General features: G+C 40.3%; 1 protein-coding gene across 1 annotated transcript in view; it reads left to right on the top strand.

The window, feature by feature from the left end:
- The first annotated feature begins 527 nt into the window (after nt 1-527).
- The window catches only part of LOC132816004 (protein QNR-71-like), a 43,624-nt gene continuing 26,663 nt past the window's right edge, over nt 528-17,488 (top strand). The window contains exons 1-3 of the mRNA XM_060825409.1: nt 528-875; nt 11,441-11,593; nt 15,320-15,463. Of these exons, the coding sequence (XP_060681392.1) occupies nt 803-875; nt 11,441-11,593; nt 15,320-15,463 (370 nt within the window). The 5' untranslated portion in view covers nt 528-802. The remainder of the gene's footprint in view (nt 876-11,440; nt 11,594-15,319; nt 15,464-17,488) is intronic.

The following is a 17,488-nucleotide window of genomic DNA, read 5'->3' as shown; positions in this document are numbered from 1 at the left end:
ACAAATTTATTTAGAAGCATTAGCTTTCAGAGCACTGCTCCTTCATCACAACCACCTGATGAAGGAGCAGCGCTCAGAAAGTTAGTGCTTCCAACTATGCCTTTTCATGACAACGTACACGGAATTTGACTCTTAAGTAGTTAGTGTTTCGTAGAATTCTGTATGTGTTCCAAACCCAAACTTCACTCGCAATGCCATTTTAAAATGAACCAAACGGACAAGCCGTTTCTCCAAACCTGGAGTTTGATGAAGCGTTTTATAAATCATCCCTTCGAGTATTTATAAACTGTATGTCGCCACATTCAACTTATTTTTCTTGTGATGTCAAATGCTTCAGTTCAAAATCAGCTCCGGAAAAGTTAAATTGCGTTTCCTTTCATCCCCCTGTTTTCTGAACTACGATTTAAAACAAATCTCTGAATAATGCCTTTGTGTACTCCCATTTACAAATGCCTTTGGGGAATAGTTTGTGCGGCTCAGTTCTTGCACAAAGCAGCAAAGTCCCACTTTTCTGCCCTTGCTGCACGAACACCAGATATTTTTCCCCTCGGAAAATCATAAAGTGATCGTTGCCGGGCGGGGTGACTCAGAGCCACAAGATTTGGGCGGGAATGGGTCTTAGTTTTTAATAGGCAATAGGTTGGTTTTATCAACAAGGGCACATGACGAGCTCACGAAGTCAAGGATTTGGCCGGGGGGCGGGGAAGGTGGTGTATAGGATGGGTGTATGTGAGGAATGTTACAGTCAGTCTCATCAGTATCTCGACTGAGAGTGTGCTGGACCTGCTAATCCTTGGTCACCATGAGAGGTTGCTCTTTGGTCCTATTTCGATACGTCTTCCTGATTACAGTCTTCGAAACAGTTGCTCGAAAACGTAAGTTTTAAAACAAAATTATCTTGCTGTGTTGCAGCTTTTTGTTAACATAGTTTGTCCTTCGTCGAAACATTGCCCTTGAAAAGATTTGCAAGAAAATGCAGACAGTGTATTTCGAAGTGAATGATATTAACCTGACAGGGTGATGTGGGGTTAAAAACAAAGGGCTGGAGAAACTCAGCAGATCTGGTAGCGTCTGCGATCAGAGAATCAGAATTAACTTTCTGTGTCCGGTCTGAGTCTTCTGTAGAACTTGTGATGTGAAGGATTTGCTTTTTTGATTTGCAGCCACGCTTTCGTTGGTGTGAAATGATCTTTGTTATTTAGATTAGATTCCCTACAGTGTGGAAACAAGTCCACACCGACCTTCAGGAGAGAAACCCACCCAGACCCATTTCCCTCTGACTAATGCACCTAACACTATGGACAATTTAGCATGGCCAATTCACCTGACCTGCACATCTTTGGATTGTGGGAGGAAACCCGAAGGAAACCCGCGCAGACACTGGGAGAATGTGCAAACTCCGCGCAGTCACCTGAGGCTGGAATCGAACCCTGGCGCTGTGAGGCAGCAGTGCTAACCACTGAGCCACCCCAGGCCAGTGATGAAAAGGCGAGAGCAAAGATCACATTAAATTCTGATTGGTTTGAATGGACTGAATCTGAAGAGAGCAAGATTCCTTCGCTAGAACAAGGAGAGGAGAAAGATTTAAAAGGGACCTGAGGGTCAACCTTTTCACACTGAGGGTGGTTTGTATGTGGAATGAACAGCCAGGGAAAGTGGCATTTGCAGGTACAGTTACAATATTTAGAAGACATTTGGACAAGGTGCATGAATAAAAAAAGGTTTAGAGGGATATGAGCCACATGGAGGCAGATGGGACTAGTTTGGTTTGGGAAAGTTAGCCAGCAAGGACAAGTTGGACCGAAGGGTCTGTTTCTCTGTTGTATGACAATCACTGTAAGTGAAATTTCAATGATGTGACTCCCTCAGTGAGTTGTTTTCTGCCTCATCTTCTCAGTACCTGGTGAAAGCCTGCTTTTCCCAGCTGGGGAAGTGGGGGAGCCTGTTTTGTGCTTGGGCACATTGCCTTAGAATACTTGGGGATCTGCCTTTGTGGCCTCCTGGCCAAGAGTTGCCTTGTTTGCTGAGAGTTTCCTACCAGATACAACCTCGTCCTCTTTTGCTTGCAGATTTTGGGATCCACAGGCAGCAGGGTGGGGCCAGGCTCCTTTGAAGTGTCCTGAGGAGAAGCTTCTTGAGGGGGGCATGTATATCGTTCATTCAACAAAGATCCTCAGACAGCACCTTCCAAACCTACCACATTTCCACTTACAAGGACAAGGGCAGCAGATACATAATTACACCACTATCTGCTAGTTCTCCTCCAAGTCACTTACCATCTTGACTTGGAAATATATCACCATTCCTTCACTATCACTGGATCAAGATTCTGTAATTCCCTCCCAATGGCACAGTGGGTTTACCGACAGTACAGGGACCTCAGCAGTTAAAGAAGGCGCTCACTAGCACCTTCTCAAGGGCGACCAGGAATGGTCAGTAGATGCTGTCCAACTAGCAATACCTACATCCACAATGGAGTAAAAACAAAACCCGGCTTGTATTTGGTCATGATGCTTGAGGGTGCTTGCTATGAACAAATTGGCTGCCATGCTTCCAACATGACGGCAGTGATTTCATTCCTGTAAGGTCCCCAATGGATACTTCTGGGGCACTATATAAATGTAATTTTTTCTTCTATTCTTTTCCCTCTCAACAGCTCTGAAATGTGCATGCTGTTAAGTAGGCCTCGCTTGTCCTGTCACAATGTTTGTTGAAGTATTATTTTTACTATAAGATTTTTTTATATCCCACCCAAGTGAGAGATGAGCCAAATCTTCACACAACCTAAAGATGTCAGGTGTTGCCAATGCTCATCTCTCTCAAGTAACAAATCTTTGACTGAAGATTGCCTCGTATGTCAAGGATCCCTGAACCTTCATTTTGAGAACTTTAGTTATAGCATTGCACCATAATATGGAATACATCAAGGCTAAAGGTAAAGTCCAGGGAATATGCCAGGTGTTGGCCTGGCACATATTCTTCAGCATATATATCCACTTAATGGGTAAGAGTATGAAATCAGTGATGATTCCACATAGTTCATATGTAGAAGCTTTTCAAGGGGTGCAATGGCATTCAAGAATGGTTGATGTTCAGTGGGCAATTCACATATTTACTGTCCCTCATAGCACATAGCACTGTCCCTCACAGCACCGGTCTGCTGAGATAACTGCACAAAACACTGCCTTTCACAGACTAAATTATGTAAAGGATGATCGAGTATATTACGACAAAGTTACAGTCTCTGTGCATTCTAAAACATTAAAGGGATAGAGATGAATTAAGGAACAAAATGAAGTCTTCGTAAGATTCGTGTCAACCTGGTGACTCTCATTTGGAGCAGAACCATAGATGACTCACATGTCACATTGTCATGGATCCTTTCAGAACAATGCAACTTGAGTGCCATGCAGCATGAACGTTGCTTTTTAATCCCTCATGATGATGTAGGGCAGATTATGTGTAGCTACTCTAACTTTGATTCAGCTGAAAATATAGTTTGAACATAAACATGAATAACTTAATATTTAGTCTGTAAGACAAAAGTGAAGAATGGCAAACCAGCATGTTAGACACGTACTTTGCACTAATCAGGGGGCTTCCTGTCAGGGAAGTCCTGAGCAACTTGGATATGCAAACAATTAAATTAAGACTGTTCACAGCTTATTCATTCTCAAAGCAGGTGAGAATAAGATGGCCTGTGGTCTTTTAGGCTATCTGAAACATTGGTCTGTCCTTCCCTTGTTAGTCATCAATCGCTGGTCAGATCTTCAATTCCAAAGGATTGTGTCACCACCCTGACCCACAACTCTATATGGTTACAGTATTCTGGGTGGGTCTGATTAATTCCTCATCAGGAATTCCTGATGGAAAGGTTATGTCTGAAATGTCGACTCTCCTGCTCCTCAGATGCTGCCTGACCAGCTGTGCTTTTCCAGCACCACACTCTTCAACTCTGATCTCCAGCATTTGTAGTCCTCACTTTCTCCTACCTGACTAATACCTTGTATAGTTTTAGCAAGATTTCCCTATTTTTATACTCCATGCCTGTTTGAAATAAAGGCCAAAAGTCCAATTGCCTTCCCTATTACCTGCTGATTTTGAATGTTGTTTTTTTTTGGTGATTCTTGCATAAGTACTGCCTCTTTGTTGCAGACCCTGCAGTCTCTCCATTTAAATAATATTCAGCTCTTCTGCCAAAATGCATAATCTCATATTCTTTCATGTATTTTTCCATCTGCAAAGTTTTTGGACACTCACGTACTTTGCCTATATATCTCTGGGGATTGTGTCATACTCACCACTTACCTTCTACCTAATTTTGTCATTCACAAACTTGGCAACAAGACATTCATTTTCTTTCTCCGTGTCATTAGATAAATACAATCCCTGTGCCACTCCATGAGTTACAGGTTGCTTTCCTGAAAAAGCCCCCTTTATCCAAACTTTCTGTCTTCTTTTAGTTAGCTAGTCTTTTCTGTCTATGTAATATACTGCCCCAACAATATGGGCTATTATCATATTAAATAATCTTTTGAGGTATCTTATCAAATGTGTTTTGGAAGTCATATACATTACATCTACTTTAGTCTATTAATTTATGTATTTATTTATTATCTTATCAAAAAACATTAATACATTTGTCAGGCATTATTTTCCCTTCATTAATTGATGTTGACTCTCCTTGATCATGTCATCTATTTCTAAATGTACTGTTATTACATCCTTTAATACAGACTGTAACATCACCTGCAAATATTTAGAGCTCTTGTGGTGCAGTGGTAGGTAAGGACACTACCTCTGGACCAGGAGGTCTAGACTCAAGTCCCATCTGCTCTGGAGCTGTGTCACAGCATGTCTGAACATTTTGATTGGGAAAATGTTAGTCTAAAAATATTTTCCCAGTGACAGATGTTAAGTGAACTGGGCCGTATTTACCTGTGTTTTTCTTTTGTTTCCCTCCCTTTCTGAAGAAAGGTGTTACATCCAATCCTCAAGGACTTCTCCAGGGTTCTTGAAACATTACTGCCAATATGTCCACTTTCTGAGTAACCACTTCCTTAATATTTTTATATGTACCCAATCAGATACAAGGGATCTAACTGCCTTTAGCCCATTATTTTCCCTGGTACATTTTCTTTCATGGAAGTTAATGTACTCATTTCCCTAATCTATTTTTTGCCCTTGATTATTTTGTATTTTTGGATGCTATTAGTATCCTTTACCATGAAGACTGAAGCAAAGTATTTATTACACGCCTATGACATTTTCTGGTACCCCATTATTATTTCCTGAGCCTCATTATATAAGGGGCTTATGTTAACTTTGATATCTCTCTTTTCTTGAAATTCTTAAAGAATATCTTTGTGTCTGATTCTGTGTTACTTGTTAGTTTAATCTTATCATAAATTTTCTCCCTTTTTTCTGGTTATATTTTGTTGGATTTTAAAACTTTCCTAATCCTCTAGTTTACCAGTATTCTTTGCTATGCTGTATTTTTTTCTCTCTCTCTCAACTTCATACCATTCTTGGTTAACCATGATTGGTTATCCATTTCCCAGAATCCTTCTTCCTCACTGGGGGATTATTTGTTATGAATCATGAACTATTTTCTTAATTCTCGGTCATTGATCCTCAATCATCATTTCTGTTAAAACTCCTTTCCCAGTCCCATTCCAGTCAAGTCTGCCCTCATTCCTTGTAATTACCCTTATTTATGTTTAGCATGGTTGTTTCCAACTCAATCAACTCAGTAACAGAAGCATTTTTGCAGGTTTAAAAGGACTGATGCATCTAGAATGTTGGCATCATTGCCTGTTTTCCTGTAGTTTATCATAATTTGAGGTGATGCAATAAATCCTGTTTGTTCACTTTCTGCCCTCCAATAGTTCTTCACGATCAGAGATTGCACTAGCTTCTTAACTTCTGGTGCTGATGCTAAAGCTTAGTATAGGAGATGCAGGAAAAATCATTGACTTGATTTGCTTTGCATCAGAACAGTGTAACTTGCTAGTGCCATGCCTAATTTTATTGTAGTGTCTTTTTCAGTACAATACAATTTTCAAAAAAATTTAGGCAAACAGTTAAAGGCGAGTTTGAGTCCAAAGCTAATTAATCATACCGTGTTTGAGAGTTTTGAGTGTAAATGAACAGAACTCTTCTCTGATGCTCCTCTGTGATATTCACTTCTTGAGTACTTTTCCTGAGGGTTGGCCTGACCCACAGCACTACGGCCTCCACCACAAGCAGGGCAAGGAGACATGCCCTAAATCAGCTGGAACAAGGATTGAACAGCATGTTTTTGGTGCAAATCTGATCTACCACCTAATAAGGAACTGTACTGGTTCCTCCCACCTCTGAAGGAGAGTAGGTTGCTATGGCAATATACATTTTTATGTCAATTTGCTGAAGAACTTCTTTCATCACTGCTTGGTGTGGCAGAAAGATTAAATCAAATACTAGAACTTCTTCAGGACTGAGTTAGACCATAACTTTTGATGACTTTTATTCAATTCATAACTTATAAAAATAACACGCACTTCATAACTACATCTGCTGTTCTAAACGTTGCTAAACTTTTGCAATGGGTCACGTTACCGTGCCAACATTTCACTGCTAATATCCTGTGGGTGTTCAGTCATCTGACAGTCACATGAATATGATTAATGCATTTTCTTTTGCATAGTTGGACTTTATCTGATAATCATTAACTCAATCATGTTTATAAGTTCATTTATAAAATATTTTATATTCCTTTTAGGGAATACCCATATCTCTGATCCCGTTTTGTACACATTAATAATTTTCTTTTCAATGTCAATATCGAATGCTGCAGTTTCGAAATGAGATTAATAAAGTAGTGAGTTGTAGAAAGTAAAGATGAGTTAAACATCATGTTGCTTAGTTGTGGGAGCTAGATGAAGAGATCTGGGTTGATTTATCCTTGTGATAGTGATCTCAACATTTGACATTATACAGTATTAATTTCCAGCCTCATTCCTGAAACCTTTCTCTATATTGTTGAATCAGGGAGAGATTCTAATACATAGGTGAGATTGCTGAAGATTTATTTAGCTGAAGATTTCAAACCATCCATTCAGATATTGTCAGATATGAAACTAAGTTGGAATTAATATAAATTCATATAAACCGAAACAGTAAATTTTGCATCAGCAAAATGCAATGTATGCAAAATGTAGAATAAAATTCAAGTTTCGGTAGCTTCCATTACTTGCACATCTATTTGGACTATTATTTGAGAAGGATACTGTGAAAGCCCAATTTATCATGATCCTTGCAGTGAGCTTTGGAATCTTTTAGATAAAGCCTTAGGTCACAGTTTAGTCTGTCTTTTATGAAATGACACTATCCAATGAAGACTGAGATAAATCCAAATCTTAAAACTGCATTGGACATTGCAGTGTACATGGAGTAAGCCGCCAAAGCTAGAGCCCAGCCAGACAAAAGAAACCTTTGCAACAGCAGGAGTGGCACAAGTTTGGCAAATCGGAACACTCTGAGACTGACTGCTGTTGCAGGGAGGCCCAATGCAAGAACTGTTAAGAAGTAGACCACATTGCAAAGGCCTCCTAATGAAAGCAGAGCAGTCTGGAGAAATCCCTGCCGAAGAAAAAAAATCAGCTAAACCCAAGGAAGAAGGTCAATGCTGAAAGCACAAGGAAGATATGGACACTGTCCAATGAAGAATTTAAATTGAATGTCTTGGCAGTCCAGGGTGAAATGCATAGATGTTGGGTTTTGTCTACATTGGATGGGCAACTCATCAGATGGGGATGAACACCAAGGCAACAGTTTCATTTATTCCTGAAACAATTTGAAACCGAGATGCTGTGACATCTGCCACTGAGGCATTCTAACATTTCCCTCAGGACACAGAGCAGGGGGTATACCCTTCAAAGGGTATGTAATGGTATTGGTACCAGCCACTGAGATATCCCTCCACTCAACATTATTTGTGCGTTTGTAACCGCAGAAATGGAAATTGAACTGGGGTGCTATGATCAAATTGGTTAACTCTAAACAAGTCTTTGAGAAATCGTAAAATACAGATCAATCCAAATTTGTGGTGATTTGAAAGTTACTTTTAAACCAGCGCCATGTGCAGATAACTACTGTTGCCTTTGATTGAAGATCTGCTCAGTGGCCTGGAAGGGTGGCAAAAATTCACAAAGGAGGATGTTTTGGAGACCTTGCTGAAGATTGGAGTCATTGCTGAATCCAACACCTGCTGACTGTGGTGACTCATTGGGGCTTGTGTCACTATATAAGGCTTTGGAATCCTAAAGGGGTACAATGCTACCTTAATGATATCTTGATCACCAGTTCCACAGAAGAAGAGCACTCGAGGAATCTGGAGGAGACCCTCAAATGGCTGCAAACGTATGGGTTATTACTTCCTCCGGAAATTGAATGAATATTTAAGGCACATCATTGACAGCAAAAGACTTCACAAGATGCCAAAGAAAATAGAGGCAATCGTGGAGGTCCCTCAGCTCATTAATGTATTCCAATTATGGTCTTCTCTGGGTCGTGCGAATTACGATGGAATATTAATTCCAAATTTGGTGGCCCTTTTGACAGCTATTACACAATCTTCTATGGAACCCAGACTGTAAATAAGAGTATCTTCATGTCAAACAGGTTTTCCAGAGGTCAAATGTTTTGATTCACTTCAAGGTAGGTTGCCCGTGCAATTGGCGTGTGATGCCTTACGTTATGGTGTTGGTGCAGAGCTGTCACATATTTTCTACCCAATGGAGAGAAGAGTCCAATTATCTTAACTTCATGTTCTCTCACTCATGCAGAAATTAGGTATGCCCAAATTGGAGAAGGAGGCCCTCGGTATCATTCTCAATGTCAGGAAATTTTGCCAGTACGTCTTGGACGCCACTTTGTTCTGCTAATAGATCTTCACCCTTTCATGCCCATCTTCAGCCCAGACACTGGGATTCCCTCAAAGGTGACCAGATGACTTCAGAGGTCCAGTTTCCTCAATTCACCTCCCCCCACCTTATCCAAGTTCCAACCTTCCAACTCTACATTGTCCTCATGACCTGTCCTACCTGTCCATCTTCCTTCCCACCCATCCACTCCATCCTCCTCTCTGACCTATCACTATCACCCCCACCTCCATCTACCTATTGCACTCTCAGCTACATTCCCCCCACCCAGCACCACCACCCCCCGTCCTAGCCTCCCATTTTCCTGTCCACCCCTTAGCTCACAGCCCCATTCCTGATGAAGGGCTTTTGCCTGAAACTTTAATTCTCCTGCTCCTCAGATGCTGTCCGACCTGCTGTGCTTTTCCAGCACCACATTTTTAGCTTCAGAGATGGGCCCTACTCCTCTCAACACACTTGTACGATGTAAAATACAGACAGTTGGAACCACACACATATGCAGATACATTGTCCAGGCTGCCACTTCCCTACTTGAAAGTTCCCTACTTCTCTCAAAAATCAGGAACTTGATGAAGGGCTTATGCCCGAAATGTCGATTCTCCTGCTCCTTGGATGCTGCCTGACCTGCTGTGCTTTTTCAGCATCTGCAATCCTCATTTCTCCCTTTGGATTATTCAGCTTGGAAAGACAACAGAGCCAGACTTTGGGAATATCAAAATGGGCGGCACGGTGGCACAGTGGTTAGCACTGCTGCCTCACAGCGCCAGAGACCTGGGTTCAATTCCCGCCTCAGGCGACTGACTGTGTGGAGTTTGCACGTTCTCCCCGTGTCTGCGTGGGTTTCCTCCAGGTGCTCCGGTTTCCTCCCACAGTCCAAAGATGTGCGGGTCAGGTGAATTTGCCATGCTAAATTGCCCGTAGTGTTAGGTAAGGGGTATATGTAGGGGTATGGGTGGGTTGCGCTTCGGCGGGTCGGTGTGGACTTGTTGGGCCGAAGGGCCTGTTTCCACACTGTAGGGAATCTAATCTAAATCATTTCTCAGTAGTTTGCTGGCAGAGCAAAGAGAGAAGAAAATTGATTCATAACAACAGAACAGGAAGGCTTGCTTTCCCTCATCATCTCTCGCTCACTCTCACTTTGCCTAAACATCTCTCAAAATAAGTGACATGTTCAAGGCACCCATTCACCAAGAACTGAATTGCACAATTTCACCACTAATGAGAAACAAGAAAACAGCAAATGAGTCACACACTCAGCTTTCACTCGAAGAACTTTTAAAGCATACTTGTTATTATCTTTTTGTTTAAACTAGACACTTGCTGCCTTTCCTCATGTAAACTTGTTAGCTAGGTTTATGAGAGTTTGGTGTCGTGTTTTATTATTATTTCAGGGCTGTAGGTTAATTTTTTTTAATCAAGAAAACCTTTGGAATTGGCACCTTAAATATGGTCTAGTTAAATGAGTTAAAATTGAAAGTTCATAGCTGTGTGCTAAAAAAAAGAAGGTATTTGTTGTAACATACTGAGAGGGGAACTGATTCCCCTTGTCTGCTCATAACACTTGATTCCCACATGAAGAAAAGCAGCTTAAGGGAGGACAATTGATGTGAGTGGATTTTCATAGAACCAGATACAATATGAGTCTCGCCCTATAAGAGAATAACAAAGAAATATTCAAGGGCCCAGGGTTGTATGCTAACATTTGCCGATGTAATGAAGCTTAGGGCAGCTGCTGCAAAAGCCCAGTGAAGAAAGATCATGACCTAAGGCCTCTCTCCTGAGGGATTGTAAAGCCCTTGGGCTGTATGCAACCAAACGTATTTGACATGAAATGTAAATACACGTTGTAAATATAACACAGAATAGGAAGTGTAGTAAAGTGCCTCAAAGTACCTCAGAATGTATTGAAAGAAATGCAGTGTAAAATTTGAACTGTTGTGTAATGTATCTTCATACATTTTATGTATAAAGTATATTTTTGCAAAAAGAAATTGCGATTTATTGGAAGGGAAGGAAGATGAAAATGAATAGGCTGAGAATCCAGGGACAATTTAAATTGAGTAGCAAAAGAACCAAACATGACAATGCAATGCATGCTTAGGATTGGGGATGCATTACCTGAGAGTGTGCTAGAGGAAGATTCAATCATGGCTTGCACAAGGAAACTAGAAAAACTCCTGCAGGAATAAAGATACAGGGCTACAAGGAAAGGGGAGGAGAGTAGGACTAATAGTTCCTCTTAACAGAAAACTGACATGAATATGAAGGGCTGAATAACCTCTTTCAATGCTTTAACAGTCTGTTGTTCTATAAGGCTAATTACATTTTGCTTCAGTCATAAAAAAACCTAAAAAATTGTTATGCAGCTATAAGAATGGAGAGCATTCACAGAATATTTAATGTTGTTGAATGATGTAACCATAGTACATATACCTGGCAGTTGTTTAACTTTATTGTCAATTTGAAGACAAACTTGTTTCTCATCTTTAGTTGATGAGTAGTTGCGTTTGTGTTTTCAGGCTTCCAAGACTCATTCACTGGTGATAGCAAATTATCGCTTTCACGACTTTCTGGCCACCTTGCTGGTTGGCATCCTAACAATAATGTCTGGAATGAGAAACTTTATCCCAAGTGGAAGAGAAATGACATCCGATGGAAAAACTGCTGGAAAGGTAAGAACCAGAAGGAAATTTCTATCCAAGTATTTGTACTGCGGGCCCTCCTTCTGCCCAGGTGGTCTTTGAATTCTCTTTAGTTAAAAGAGAATTTTAAAATTTATTCATGGAATTTGGGTGTTGCTGGAAAGGATAATATCAGTTGACCATCCTAATTGCCGCCAAGAAATTTGAAATTAACAGCGTTTTGAGTTCTGCAGTCCATGTGCTGTTGGTACACCTATAGTGCTGTTGGGAAGGTGGTTCCAGAATTTTAACATAACGATAGTGAACAAATGATGATAACGTTCAGGATGATGTATGGCTTAAAGGTAAATTCAATGGTGTTTTCTTGCATTTGCTGCCGTATGCTCCAGGTAGTAACGTTCTTCAGTTTGGAAAGTGTTGTTGAGAGACCCTTGGCCACTTGTTGTAGTACAAGATATGAAAGGCACTGATCCTACTGTGTGTCAGAAGTGGAACACTTAAATGCTTAAGTTAGTGGATGGGTACTCGACTAAGTAGTATCTACAGTCCATTGACTGCAGCATTTCAAGACAGTTCACCTTTGCTTTGTCCTGGATAGTATTGAGCTTCTTGAGTGCTGGTGGAGCTTCACCCATTCAAGTAAATGGAGAGTATTCCATAACTCTTGTGACTGGTGTCTTGAGATGGTACAAAGTCTTTGAGAGTCAGGAGATATATTACTCTCCACAGAATTCCAAGTCTTTAAACTGCTGTAATAGCTATGGTATTTCTGTTGCTGATTTGGGGCAGCACAGTGGCTCAGCAGTTAGCACTGCTGCCTCACTGCGCCAGGGATTCAGATTCGATCCCAGCCTTGGGCGACCGTCTGTGTGGAGTTTGCACGTTCTCCCTTTGTCAGTGTGGGTTTCCTCCAGGTTCTCTGGATATGCAGGTTAGGTGAATTGGCCATGCTAAAGTGCCCATAATATTCAAGGATATGTAGATTAGATGCATTAGTCAGGGGTAAATATAGGGTAGAGGAATGGCCCTGGGTGGGTTACTCTTCGGAGGGTCAGTGTGGACTTGTTGGGCCAAAGGGCCTGTTTCAACACTGTAAGGATTCTGATCCTGTGTTAAGTTTCTGGACAGTGATAAGTAGATTGTTGATGATAGGGGATTCAGTAATAATAATGCCCCTGATCATTGGTAGTGGTCGGGGGGGGGGTGAGGGAAGATAGATTCTCTCCCATTTGAGGTAATCGTTATATAACTCTGTATGAAGTCAATACAATGTGGTACTTATCAGACAAAGCCTGATTGTTTTCCAGGTCTTGCTGCATGTGGCATGGATTACTTCAGTATCTGAGGAATTGCAAAAGACACTTTGCACTTTTCAGAGAACATCTCCACTTTTGACCTTAGGGTGGAAGGAGGGTCATTAATGAAGCTGAAATTGAGTGCAAGCTTCTTGAGGAGTTCCGTGATATTCTAAGGCTGGAATGATTCACCTCCAAAACTACAACCACCTTGCTTTTGTTCAAGCTATGACCCTAATCAATGGAGTGGTTTTCTCCTGATTCCCATTCATTTCAATTTTGCTAGGGCTCCTTGATTTCATTCTTAGTCAAGCACTACCTTGATATCAAGTGCTATTACCCTTACTTCACCTCTGGAATTTATCTGCTTGTCCATTCTTGCACCAAATCAATAATGAGGCCTGGAGCCTGGTGATCCTCACTGAATTCAAATTGAGCATCTTGATGAGTCATTGCCTCTTGAAGGCACTGTCAATGACACCTTCCACCATGTTTCTCATGATTGATAGTAGATTGACAGGGTGGTAACTGACATACTTAGATTTTTTTTTCCTTTTTTTAGAGCAGACAAGCATGGCCAATTTGCTACATTGTTGATGCAGTTATGTTGGAATGGCTTGATTAGGAGCATAGCTAGTTCTGGAACACGAGATGTCAGGATTTCAGAAGTGATATTATCAGGGCCCAATGCTTCTGCAGTGTCCAGTTTCTTGATATCACATGGAGTAAACTGAATTGCTGAAGAATATTATGTGTGATGCTGGAACTTGAGGAGAAAGCTGGGATGAATCATCTCCTTAGCACTTCTGTTTGGAGATAGTTTCAAATGCTTCAGTCTTGCCTTTTGTACTCTCACAGTGGGCTACCACATAGTTAAATTTGGGGATATTCACTATATGTCTTCCTTTTTTTTAGTGCCATTCATGACTAATGTGGCAGGACTGTAGAGTGCAATATGATCTGTTCATTGTGGGATTGCTTTGCCATGTCTGTTGCATGCTGCTTCCATAGCCTACCATGTGCGTAAACCTCATTGAAACCTGATTTTATTTTAGATATGCCTGTGATTCTCCTTTCATGTCCTCTTGCAATCTCCCCTGGCCTGATGGTAGTGGTAGAGTGAATGATATACCATGTTGTGATGTTACAGATTGTAATTTAATACAATTTTGCTGCTGTTGATGGGTCACCGTGCCTTAAGGATATCCAGTTTTCAGATGCTCGATCTATGTTTTATAAAGCCTACAGAATCTGAGTTGGTGATTTAGTGAGTACCATTTATATTCAGTGTTTTGTCTAAGCCCTTAGCTGGTAGCAACATGAGCATTTCCATGTAAGTACTACTCAAGTCATACCCTTTAAGTTACTGCATGCATGTAATTGCCTAAAGAAATTTTAAAGGGTCTCTAAACTTTTTTTAAAAATCAACTGAGTACAATAAAACACATTTCAGTTTATGCAGTAAATATTTGCAGGCGTCGGATTAAGTCATTTACTTAAATCTATGATCAAGAATATATTATTAATCTCTCTGGGTTAATAAAAAACAATTGGCTAAATTGTTACATTTGGATAAAATCAAGTTTGTATGACTGTTTTACAATTAGTTCAGTAGCTTGGAGATCATGGGGAGCAATTCATTTGAACCAATTTTTAGACTAGGAATTAACACTGTGGATGCAGTAAGGCCCCAACCAGGATAGTGACACCAGCTTGAAATTGAGCCTTGGGCAACACATTCCAATAATTTATTTCCTTCTCCTCTTGCTTCCTCATTTTAGAAAATCAAAGCAGCTCGTTCTTGTGCCTCATTCGTGCAGGGAAATTTTAATGTGAGCAGCATGGGATAGTCTAATTTCTCAGGTGTTATACAAAAGAAATTGGAACGTCACTATTAGCATATGCAAAAGATCTGACATTTATACAAGACCAAAATAGTATTGCACATTTTTCAGTCATGCTTGGGGCACAGAACATATCCTACAAAATTTGAAACTTTGCTCTATTTTCTGGAACAAAAATCAATTCCTTCCCTGAGTTCTTAGGTCGCAGGATAGCATCAGTGTCCTAAAACATATGTCTCAGTTCTTCAAAGGCAGGAATAGTTACATTAGTAATAATCCTCTTAGATTTTATTGAAAACAGTAAACTGAAAATTCTGACTTACTAACCGTTAATGCTAAAACTTGATTTATCTTGGAACAGGCACTGTCCCTCGCATTATAAAATAGAATAATTTATTGATGCTAATGTTTGTAATTAATTCCAAAATGTTTTAATTTTCCATGTGAGAAGGTTTCCTCCATTTACTATTGATGGTGAATATATTCTTTGAAATTCAGTTTATAGTTTCAATTATTATTTTGTAGTTTGAACCATATCTCTGAGCAAATATTATGCTTAATACCAAAAAGTATCTGTTTTCTCCCTTTTTTTTCAATTAATTTGTTTTCTCTTTCAGGAGGAAAAGTCGTTGCCCACTTGGGCAATGATGGGCCTACACTGGTTAGAGCGAATGTAACTTTTAACGTGGTGCTTAAATTACCTAAATGTCAAAAAGAGGATGATAATGGTGATATCGTTTATGACGAAAACTGCAAAAATGGTAAACCTTTGTGTGCATATGCATGTGTGCTATATAGGATAAGCCTCAATTGATCAAATTCAGTGAATTCAATCATTTACATAATCTATTTGCACTATTATGTGTAATTTGAGAAGGATAGAAATTGAAGTGTGCCTATAATTGGACACTTAAGGAGTGATAAATGCTGGGTTCTGCTTTGAAATAGTGAAGCCAAGACATATAAAGCCTTGTGTCTCACTTTCATGAAGAAGGCAATCCCTAGAGAAGAGTAGGTGGCTCAGCTGGAAAGTATTGTTGAAGATTGGGTCATTGCAGATATCAGTTGCCATTTATGAGAGTTCTAAACTTTTGGAAGCCTCAATGAATTTCCTTAATCACTCAACTACACCTACAAATCTCTTTCAACTATAATGGTTGACTTCTGGACAAGTGAAATTGACCATAGGTTGGTTTAGCTGCATTATTAAAACGATCAGTTGAACAATGGCACTGGAAAGTAAGTAATATAATATCATCAGTTAAAAAGAAGAGAACATTAAAACTGGTAATGGCAGACCAATTAAACCAAAGTAAATCAAGTAAAATGAAACATTTAGGCAATCATTTGATAATTAGAGTTTGATAGATTTTTGTTAACCGAAAGTATTAAGAAATTATGGAGATCAGGCAGAAATGTGATGTTAAAATGCAAATCAACCACCATCTCATTGAATTGCAGAAGAGACCTGAGGGGTTAAACGTCTACTCCTTTTCCTATTGGTGAAATCTTGAGGAAGTGGTCGGCTTTGGTCTACTGGCTGGAGAGCTGGTGGAAATCCATGTTGCTTTATTTGGATAGTGCCCACTAAACCACAAGCCTATCAGGCAGTTGACAGACAACTGGTGACCATTTCCCTGGGATCATGACCCTACAGGAGATCTTCGATGTTTTGGGCATAAGCCCTTCATCAGGACTTATGCCCGAAACGTCGAATTTCCTGTTCCTTGGATGCTGCCTGACCTGCTGCGCTTTTCCAGCAACACATTTTCAGCTCTGATCTCCAGCATCTGCAGACCTCACTTTCTCCCCTACAGGAGATCTTGCCTACCTGGCTAATCAAAGACCTGCAGCCATTCCTCAATAGTATCATTGGAGAGGACCTCAACCAACAGCCAGTGAAGTTGCAGAATGATCTGGCTGCAAGTGGTAAATGGCAGGAAGAGTTTCATTGTATCAGCATTGCATGAAGGACACATGCCCAATGGGGTGGCTGTTAGTGGTTTCCCTTCCCTGCCTACACTCTCCCAGGGGACAGAGCTTTCTGGGTTACCTTTGAAGCAGGAAACCCCTTTCCCGATAACAATGGAATATGAGGTTCTTAAAAGTGTCTTTAATTGTCTAAAGACCTCAATTGATGGCAGGCAGGGAGGCCATCTATGGATGTTGTGGACTCGAACATCAATGTGTTCAGCTGCCATTTTTCCACATGATGAAATGCTTTGTGTCTCTAAACACATTACGAGTGAGGACAGATTATTCTTTCCTGTGCTTCCCTTTCCGTCCTTTTCTTTCCCCCTCTCCCTTAATTCGTCAATATGTTGTCTATTGAGGCATTAAGGATTTTTCAGCACTGGTTTCCCCAGTGATCCTAAATGCTGCATCTTAAAGGAGCAATCTTCCAACTCTGAATCGAGTAAGCAGCTGAACGCTGGGATTATGATAAGAATCACCATGAAGCGTTGACTAAGCAATGCATCAACATGAATTGGGCTCAAGACCTCCGCATCCTTTGCTGCATCCTCCAGTCACGAACGAAAATGTCAATTTTTGAAATAAAAATCATAAATATGTTTTTATCATACACCATTTTGATATTGTTACAAATTATTTTAAGACAATATTCCCCTAGACAGATAAATTGAACTAAATGATGCTAATAAATTATGTGATTTGAGGGACTTAGATTTTCAGTCAAAGTAAGATAGGATTAACATTAATTAATAGACCTTGAACCTAGCTGAGCACCTGATTACAGATTGAAGTGATGAAGACTGTTGTTTTAA

Source organism: Hemiscyllium ocellatum, chromosome 5 (assembly GCF_020745735.1).
Source record: "Hemiscyllium ocellatum isolate sHemOce1 chromosome 5, sHemOce1.pat.X.cur, whole genome shotgun sequence".
In the NCBI taxonomy this organism is placed as follows: domain Eukaryota; kingdom Metazoa; phylum Chordata; class Chondrichthyes; order Orectolobiformes; family Hemiscylliidae; genus Hemiscyllium; species Hemiscyllium ocellatum.
Note: the sequence above shows the minus strand (reverse complement) of the source record. Positions and strands in the feature narration are given on the sequence as shown.